The sequence below is a fragment of the Myotis davidii genome, unplaced genomic scaffold (genome assembly GCF_000327345.1).
Source record: "Myotis davidii unplaced genomic scaffold, ASM32734v1 scaffold472, whole genome shotgun sequence".
Lineage (NCBI taxonomy): Eukaryota > Metazoa > Chordata > Mammalia > Chiroptera > Vespertilionidae > Myotis > Myotis davidii.
Genome location: NW_006283774.1, coordinates 1,009,185 through 1,019,206, shown reverse-complemented (window position 1 = coordinate 1,019,206; position 10,022 = coordinate 1,009,185). Strand labels below are relative to the sequence as shown.

General features: G+C 55.2%; 1 protein-coding gene across 1 annotated transcript in view; it reads right to left on the bottom strand.

Annotated features, from left to right (window-relative positions):
* Positions 1–10,022, bottom strand: part of ABCA13 (ATP binding cassette subfamily A member 13) — a 143,734-nt gene that overhangs the window by 72,915 nt on the left and 60,797 nt on the right. Inside the window, 6 exon segments of the mRNA XM_006754021.2 lie at positions 1,304–1,394; positions 3,309–3,425; positions 4,086–4,225; positions 6,071–6,245; positions 7,001–7,171; positions 7,337–7,531. Of these exon segments, the coding sequence (XP_006754084.2) occupies positions 1,304–1,394; positions 3,309–3,425; positions 4,086–4,225; positions 6,071–6,245; positions 7,001–7,171; positions 7,337–7,531 (889 nt within the window).

The window sequence follows — 10,022 nt, the reverse complement described above, 5'->3', positions numbered from 1 at the left end:
TCAGCATCCAGTCCAGGCCCCCTGCTGAGGACAGTGAGCAGGGGACATGGCAGCTTCCCCCAGCACAGCGCCTGCGCGGACACTGCACAGACGCAGGGACACGGAGCTAACTCCCTGCAGGGGAGCCAGTCCAGACCCAATGTTCACAAGCAAACTGCGGCTGCCAGCTGCGCGAGCCCTCCCCTTTCCTACGCGCTCCCATGACACGGACACTGCACGGAAGTGAAAAGAAACGGTTCCACCCGCAAAGGCTGGGCACGGGGACGGGGACGGAGAGTAAACCGCCAGTCTGGGCGGCAGGGAGGAGTCACCAGACTCGCGCGACCCTAGGCGGGCGCTAAAATAAATCAGCTGCTCTTTGGTACATGCTGCAACATTGCTTAGGAACAGATCCTAGCTTTTGCAAACTCCCTCGTGTTCAGGCTCAGGATCCTAGCTATCTTAGTCAATTCAGGCTGCTTACAACAGAATACCCCGCGCAGCAGGTGGCATTGGCAACACCTCAGCCGGCCGTGGAGGCTGCACATCAAACTTTTTCAGGACGAGACCCCACGAGGGCTCAGCGACTGGCTCTGGTGAAGAGGGGCGGGGTCACAGGAGAGAGAACAGCCAGGCCCGGACAACAACTACCGAAGGGCCAGGTGTGGGGGCATCCAGCCCCCGGGTTGCTCTGACGAGGGCCCCGCAGCAGGAGAGGCCCCCGGGCCCAGAGGTCCATCACGGTGGCCCACAGGTGGTGTGAGCGGAGGTGGAGGCCCTCCCCTCGTCGGTGCAATGCTCACCGCACAGGGCTCTCCCCCGCTCCCCACGCCTTGCTCCCCAACAGCACCCACAGATGCTGGCGCAGGACTTTATGAAGAAAGTCCGAGCAGTGAATATGCATGCAAACACACCAACATGTTTTTACACACCCACCACACACGTACATGCACACAACTACACTCACACATACATGCATGTATGCTCACACACACACACACACAATCACACACACACAATCGCATATTCACACTCTTACACACACACATACACTCACACAGACACACACGCACACACACACACTCACACTCACACTCACACTCACACAATCACACACACAATCACACATTCACACTCTTACACATACACTCACACACACACTCACACAATCACACACAATCACACACATACACAATCACACACACTATCACACACACATACACACACTCACAATCACACACACAATCACACACTCACACTCACACTCTCACAATCACACACACCCACACACACACTCAACACATTCACACTCACACACACTTACCATACGCCTGCAGCTTCTCAGTCAGTTTGTCTACGTTGATGAGTAACTGGCTTTCCACAAAGTTTCTTATGAATCTGTTCCTCAGGACTTCCTACAGGAAACAGTTTAACAAAAATAACGGCATCGTTTTTTCTTATTGACAATACTGGTTGGTTTACTCCGTTTATTGTTGTTCAAGAAAAAGGCACATAACATGCGTCATCTTGAAAGCAGGTCTACACGTCCCAGTGAGCCCGGGAGGATGTGGTAGGACTTCAGCTTAAACAAAGGATCAGCTGTGCCCGCGAGGCGAGGCATGGACCTGTCGCGAACACTGAAAGCCAAGATGCAGGGAGTGTGACTCTGGGCAGGTTCCCAGCAGGCCTTCCACGGCCTTTCCCGCGGGCAGAACGTGACGAAGGGGCAGCACTTTCCCGACCCTTAACCCTGTGACGCTCTGGGCCTCCGGCTCCCTCCACACCGTCACCCTGTCACCCTGTCACCCTGTCACCCTGTAGGTCCTCTTTCCCCACTACGTCCTGCCCCTGCCTCCCCTGCCGACGCCTGTGCTGGGGGCGGTGCTCCAGGACTGGACTCCTCGCCTTTAGGTGGGCAATGCGCAGTGACGTTCACCCTGTTCGCACCGCACAGCCTCCCACCCTCACCCAAGCCTCACCTACTCACCCCAACTCACTGCAGCAACGCAGCCCGGTTCCTGGGTCAGCGCGCTAGTCCCGAGCAAACAAGCTGCAGAAGAAGGTGTCCCAGCAACGGCCAGCGCTGACACAGCTGTGCCACACGCTCCACCACCAGGGATGCCCATCCCAGTTCGCCCAGAGCCACACCTGCCTCGCTGGCTCCCGGCCCAGGGCCACCACACCAGCCCATCCCCGGAGCAGGGGTCCTTTGACCGGACCTGCTGATGAATGAAGGTGGCTGGATGGCGGGTCGGTCCCTAAAGGCAGGCCTGTCCCAGATGCTGCAGGGACTGCCTCCCTCTCTCCACCAGGGCCAGACCTGCATCGCCATCTGGCGTGGGGGCTCCGCCCTCCCTCCAGCTCCCGCCTCCTCTGCCCTGACCGCCAGGTGTTCTGTGATGCAATCTCGCCCGTGCTACCCCCTCCTGGCATCTGCTCTGCAAGGACCAGGCACGAGGCACGTCCTGCCTGCCCGACACCGCTTCACGTGCTTTACACGCCCCACGCCATTCACAGCTGCCGACCACTACCCCTCCCTTCACCGGCAGGAAACCCGGCACAGAGCAGTCCCGTGACCAGCCCGATCACACAGCGCAGGGCTGGAGGGAACCAGACGACCAGCCCCTGAGCCCCTGCTCTCATCACCTGAACTGCTCACCAGGGCACGACAAATAACCAAACGTGAAGAGATGTGGCCTGTTTCTCACCCAAAGGACAGGCGTCAGAGCGGCACCCACGCCCCCAAGGGCGTGACCTCCCTGACGGCACCTCTGCAGTCGCGGGCTGCAGGCCCCAAGGAAGGGCTCATTGTACACCGCAGCCTGCGGATCTTGGAATGTATTACATATTCAACACCGAAAATTAGGAAATGATCACTGATCATTTTAATAGACCTACAGTTGAAAAGTATACAAACCAACCCAAAAAGCATTAAGTTAATATGGAACATAAAGCTTGGGTAACTATTAATAAATTATTAACAACTAGCAGCCCGACGCACGAAATTCGTGCAAGAGCAGGCCTTCCTCCCCCGGCTGCCGGTGCCGGCTTCCCTCTGGCACCTGGGACCCAGGCTTCCCTCGCAGCCCCAGCTTCGTCCAGAGGACATCTGGTCTAAATTAGCATGTTACACTTTTATTATTATAGATACCTTGCATGGTGGGCAAAATATTTGACCATTACAAAAAGTCCTCACACGTATCCAACTGCGCGTCAGTGTTATCAGTCAACTGGGAAAGCCGCGCCCGAGGTGACCGCACACCCTTCTCTTGGACGCCCCCCCCCCACGCCACGTGCTCCCCAGCCCTCAGAGGAGGAGCCACGCTCACCTGCAGCTGCCCCAGCATCTGGCCATGCCCACTGCTCTGGAAGCGGCTGGCCACGCTCAGCAGTGTCTGTGATAACGGGGCCCCCACCTGTTCCCCTCGGGGCCCCCACCTGTTCCCCTCGGGGCCCCCACCTGTTCCCCTCGGGGCCCCCACCTGTTCCCCTCGGGGCCCCCACCTGTTCCCCTCGGGGCCCCCACCTGTTCCCCTCGGGGCCCCCACCTGTTCCCCTCGGGGCCCCCACCTGTTCCCCTCGGGGTCTCCACCCCCTCCCCTCGGGGTCCTCATCTGTTCCCCTCGAGGTCCCCGCCTGTTCCCCTTGGGGTCCCCGCCTGTTCCTCTCGGGGTCCTCGCCTGTTCCCCTCGGGGTCCCCGCCTGTTCCTCTTGGGGTCCCGCCTGTTCCCCTTGGGGTCCCCCACCTGTTCCCCTCGGGGTCCCCACCTGTTCCCTTCGGGGTCCCCATCCATTCCCCATGGGGTCCCCATCTGTTCCCCTCGAGGTCCCCGCCTGTTCCCCTTGGGGTCCCCGCCTGTTCCTCTCGGGGTCCTCGCCTGTTCCCCTCGGGGTCCCCGCCTGTTCCTCTTGGGGTCCCGCCTGTTCCCCTTGGGGTCCCCCACCTGTTCCCCTCGGGGTCCCCACCTGTTCCCTTCGGGGTCCCCTATCCATTCCCCATGGGGTCCCCACGTTGACCTCACTGTCTAGAAAGCAGATGCCTCCGCTACACCTCGCTTCCAGAAGTACTGCTTGTATGGCTCACCCGACCCTCATTCGCAGCTTACCTTTTGGATGACCTTTTTAATCTCCGGGGTGTTGGGTGTGTACAGTATTTTTCCATGTAATACAGGTTTTAGGAAGGACCACACCAAAGCGCCATTTGGAGACTGTAGTATTTCCTGATAAAGCTTCAAGCAAAATGGTGCTATCGCAATTAAAAACAGAAAGAGTTTTACCAAGATGGGATGCCCAGGTGAGGAGGAATTCGTTTGCATATGCATGCGCCTTGCTCTCAGTGAGTGAGGGACACAAGTCTGCATTTGGGCGGAGACGCAGGAATGTGGTTCTTGACTGTGTTTAGTGGCTCCTGTCTCATGCGCAGCCTCAGGCACCACGTTCTCCTCGATATTTGAAAGAGACGGAGTGTGACCTTCACATTCCAAACTGAGCTTCGACGGGAGCGCTAAGGTGGCAGGGACACCGAAGACGGACACGGCGCGAGAGGGACGCTCCGGCTCCCAGTCCATAGAGCCTGTAGAGTTTGGGGGCCAGCACAGATTTTTTACATAAAATTCGCTTTATAAACTGCTACTGATGGTCTTTGGCGCACTACACAGAGCTGTGGAACTCACTCCTTCGATATGTGAAGCTGCCTTGTTTTCACTCAGATCCTCCATTCCTCACGGGGTGCAGTGGGGATGCTTGAGGCAAGCACAGGCAGGAATGAAGGCAGGACCTGCATCGCCATAGCGATGAGTAATCAAGTGTCATCAGGCCTGAAGCCGGTGTGCATGCTCCCGTCCCTCTTGCATTTCCCCTGAAGAGAGCATGTGCAACGGAAATGCTCTCTCCACTGCGATCCCCGATTCCCGACACCCGAGGCGTGAAGAGCACAGTAGTGGTTATTTCCTCCACATTCACCATGTGACTCAGAGAGTACTATAAAACCGATAGAAATAATCCCATAAAATGTCAAGTGAGAGCATGAGCACATAATAAATTTAAAGCATGAATTATAGAGCTTGCTCTGCATTTTAACAACTTGCACTTTAAATTATGAGCGACCTTGATTTCAGAAGAGACATGTTCGTGTTTATGTGCAGCTGCCACACCAGTGCCGGGCTGAAAAGGAAGGACACTTTGCCGAGAGTGCTGGTCATGAATGGGTTCTGAATTGTGTCAGATGCTTTTTCTGCATTGATTGGTATGATCATATGATTTTCATTTTGTTTATGTGATGTAACATGTCAATTGATTTGCAGATATTGAACCAACCTTGCATTCCAGGAATGAATCCCACCTGATCATGGGTATTTTCTCTTTAATGTATTGCTGAGTTTGACCTGTTAACGTTTTGTGAGAATTTTTGCACCTATGGTGCCAGGTGGACACTGGATTAACGGGGCGGGTAGGTGGGGGGGGGGGAGGATCACTTCATAAATTATATAAATGTCTGGCCACTATGCTGTACACCTGATACTGATATAATATTGAATGTCAACTGCTACTGATTGTCTTTTACTGCTGCTGTAACTGAAATTTTAAAATTCCAATAAAAAGGAAGGATAAAAGTTAGAGGGTGGAAAAGCAATTCCTTGTCACCTTCTACACCAAGCATTTTGTATAAATCAAAGAGATATGTTATTCTGTAAGAACAGGAATTGTTGTTTACTAGTGTGTTGTTGAAAACTTGGAAGCATGCTAAATGGCCAGCAGTGGAAGACTGGTTAATAAAATCTGTAGAGTCCTACAGTGGAATGCTATGTGACCAATAAAAGTAAAGTTTTAGAAGTATACTTAATATTATATAAATGTCTGGCCACTATGCTGTACACCTGATACTGATATAATATTGAATGTCAACTGCTACTGATTGTCTTTTACTGCTGCTGTAACTGAAATTTTAAAATTCCAATAAAAAGGAAGGATAAAAGTTAGAGGGTGGAAAAGCAATTCCTTGTCACCTTCTACACCAAGCATTTTGTATAAAGCAAAGTGAATGGTCAACATGCAAATTAATCAAAGCAGACAAGGGTTACAGTTTTCTTACTTGAGTCTTCAGGAATGTTGAATTTTTCTTTGTCACTTGCCAAGAGCTCGTGAACCCTGGGCAAGTTAAAGAACATGTTCGCGTGGCTGAGAAAAGACTCTTGCTCCTGGCAAACCGTCGTCATCACGGCCTGGAAGGAACCGAAGGCCGAACGGGCGGGGTCCAAGGGGGGAGCCTGAGTCACGAAAACACACCTCAGTGAGCAGCGACGTGTGCGGTGCCCTCAGGCCTGCGGAAGCCCCCTCCTCCCACTGAAAACACACGCAGCAGTCAGGTGTGCAGTCCCGGCCGTGGCCTGTTCTGTTCCGCGAAAACCATGCACACCACCAGGGGGCGGGATCACACACACAGCCAATCCCTGTCCACGATGAACTGTGATCCAGCAATGTCACCAACGCAGACTAACACTCTCAGTGTGGTCTCTACTGGCAAACTGCCCACACCGACGTCTCCCCTAACTGTCCCTGGGCTGATGGGCGGCTCCGAGGACTCACTCCACCGTCTGCCACATCCTGCCCCCCATGTCCACACCCAACACACTCCCTCCCAGTCAGCTCCATGCCAGGCACAGAGTTGAAGCAAAGACAAATATCACACCACTAACCTTTCGCGTTTGTTTGTATTTGCAGAAATGCCCTGTAATTTTATGACAATTATTTATATGGAAGTAACTGCCTCAGGTTTGAGAAAGCATTTACTCTCCGACTTGAGGCATTTGTGCTGACAGACTAGGCGCGGACGGCCCCAACCTCCCTTCTCAGAGAGACGCCGGGCCTGGCTTTTTGTCGTGCTGTTGCCCCAGAGCCATTCAAAGGCTTTCCTGCCCCCACATTGTTGTCTCGGGCAGCAGCCAGATGTGGCCAAAGAAACACAGGCAGAAGGACCGAGGGCCCAGCACGTCTGAGTGCGTCCCTGAGGCCCAGATCAAACACACACCTGCTGAAAGCCGGGCACATCCAGCCAGGCTGTGACGTTCGACGTGTGAAGGAACTGGGGGAGGTGTTCCAGGATGTGGCTGGCTCTGGGGAGCAGGTGGCTGAGCCTGGCGACGACGTCCAAGAGGGAGCTGAGCACGCCCTTGGCTTCCGCCGGCATCAGGGTCTCGAAGGAAAACACACAACACGAAATCACCACCACCGCGCTCTCCCTCCCCGGGCGTCATCTGAGGGCGAGGACCTGCCTGCTCTCGTCCTCTCCTGGCCGCTTCCCCCCGCCCCGCCAGCAGCCCCACAGACGTCGCACAGGCCACGCCAGCGGGCGCCCCACCTTGTAAATGAAGTTGCGCAGGTCCAGGTTGCGCATCACAGACACAAGCAGAGCGTACACGCTGGCCCCGGGCAGGCCACACAGCTCCTCAGTGGCAAAGCCAGCCTTCCCGTCCTCAGGGAGGGCCAGCAGGAGCCGCAGCACGTCCTGGTCACATCTCCCGGACAGAGCCACCGTCAGGGCGCCGGGCAGGACCTGGTGGAGGAGGGTCCGAGCAGATGCACCCAAGCCGGGCAGCCCCACTCAGGGAGGAGCCTGAGCACCCAAAGGCCTGAATGTGGGGGGGGGAGGGGTTCACCTGGAGACCCACGGGCCCACCTCTGTGCCACTCACACATTTGGATGAAAATGTTTCTGAAATGTGCGCCTAATTTAAGCAATCCGCCCTCTGATGACTCAGGGCAACACATGACCACCCGCCTCCCCCAGCCCTCCGACCCTGGCTGCTCTCAGATGGAGCGCTTGTGACGTTTTCTTCACGTTCAGCCTCAGCCTCTGCTGTCAGTTTATCACTTTTCCTGCTCACAGTTATCAGTGTGAAACTATGTGTCTTCTCCTCTTTTCGCAACTTGAAAACCAGGGTTCTGAGCTTCTTATAATTTTTGAAAAGGAAAAGCAAACAAAGCCAGAAGGAGGGGCTGAGGAGGACCTGTGTTCAATCTAATTTGTGACTAATGACCCAGTGCACGGACTTGTGCACATTGAAAGGAAATTAATTAGACAGTGGCCAGGGAGGTGGGACTGGGTGAGATGGGCCAGACACGACCTGGAGCCAACCTCCCACGGTCCCTCCCCGGCGTCTGCAGAGTGAGCAGGGTCCCTCGGCCTGGCCTGCGGGGATCAGGCCAAACCGGCTCTCCGACATCCCCCAAGGGGTCCAGAGTGCGAGAGGGCACTCTGCAAAGTTGCTATTGTACAGGGTGTGGAACACAAACTCAAGTGAGCAGTTAACTAGATTCGGGGCCGACAGAGTCCCAGCAACAACATAACCCACGGCCGAAGGTGGAATCCCACAGCCTCACAAGGAATCGGGCTCCCTCCTCTCCGGTTTTGGGGTGTGTCACCCTAGAACTGCTGCTGCCAAGTCGCTGCAGCTCGGCAGCTCCTCCTGCATTGAGCGTCTGCCCCATGGTGGTCAGTGCACATCATAGCAACCGGTCAGACAGTCAGGCACTTAGCATATTAGCCGTTTATATATAGAGATAACACCCTCAGAGGAGCTGAGCTGCTCTCTGTGTGGGTGTGGCTTTCAATTACTGAACAATAAGATTTTAAAGACATAAGCTTCCCTTCCTGTCCATGCTCATACTCTGACAGGTACAACTGCTGCGAAACGTTCGACCCAGTGAGGGCCGAGACCACAAGTGACCGTTCAATTGCCAGGAGCCTGAGAGCAGGCAGAACTCATCAGATGCTTTCATATCACGTCAAAAAGGCCCAAAACGATGATCAGTTAGGGTTGGGGCTCCCCTGCACACACCAACAGGACGTGTCTATAACATGCAGAGATATTCCTAAGGAACTGGCTCGCACAATCGTGGGCCAGCAAGGCGGCGGCCCCCGGCATAGCTGACACTGCCGCGCAGGCCCAGAGCCATCCAGTCTCCTCTGAAGCCCTCAGCTGATGGGATGTGCCCCGCCCCCCACAAGGAGGGCTGCCTGCTTCACTCAAAGTCTGTCCATTTAAAGGTTAATATCATCTTAGACCTTCTCACATTCAGTTTGGTGTCTGACCAGATATCTGGGTGCCGCGGCCCAGCCAAGCCAGCATTGAAATGAACCCCACAATGACTGGGCTGTGCAGAAGGACATTTGCAACCTGTGAGGGGACATGTCAGGTGTGTCCAGACCTACTTCACCAATTTCTTCACAGGGGCTCATGGTGCAGACACACCTTCACCTTCGCCAGAAGACGGAGAAGTGAGGGGATTAAAAATACCTGAAGAGCCCTAGCCGGATGGCTCAGTTGGTTGGAGCAACATCTTGTGCACCAAAAGGTTGCAGATTCGATCCCCCTTCAGTGCACATAGGGAGGCAGCCAATCCATCAATGTTTCTCTCTCTGTGTCTCCCTTCCTCTCTCTAAAATCAATCAACATCCTCAGGTGAGGATTTAGAAAAAGAAACTGACCGTTAGAATCACTGGCCAGAATAGCAAGCGCTTTGCAGAGATCAATGCAAACCCTGAAAGTGAGGTTCAGAATTATGTACCTAAGTGCACACAGGTGCACCCCCTGCGAGGTCCCCAGCACCCGCCACCCACACGTGCCTCCCCGCATCCCGTGTCCTGACGTAGCCGCCGCCCAGAGAACCCTGCTGCTCGGAGCGGGGACAGCCCGGCTTCTGGAGGCGCCGCCGGGAAGGGCTTGTCCACGTGGAGGTGTGAGTGAGGCCTGCTACTTTGCTCAGTGGAGAAGTGCTCCCTGCAGGTGGCCAACAGCTGGACTGAGGATCCGATGCGACAAAGGCACAACCGACCGGCCGTGCCGGGAGTCCAGGGAGACGGGTATCAGCAGTGGCCACAGGGACACGCAGGGCGCTACCTGCTGCCATGGGACAACCTCGAAAACCAGAGCCCAAGGTCGCCTCCTAAGGGACCCAAGCGCAGGCAGGGTCTGTGGGCGCGTGGGGGTTCGTGGACACACATCATGATCAAAGCGCGGGAGTGTGTCGTGTACTTGAATGGCA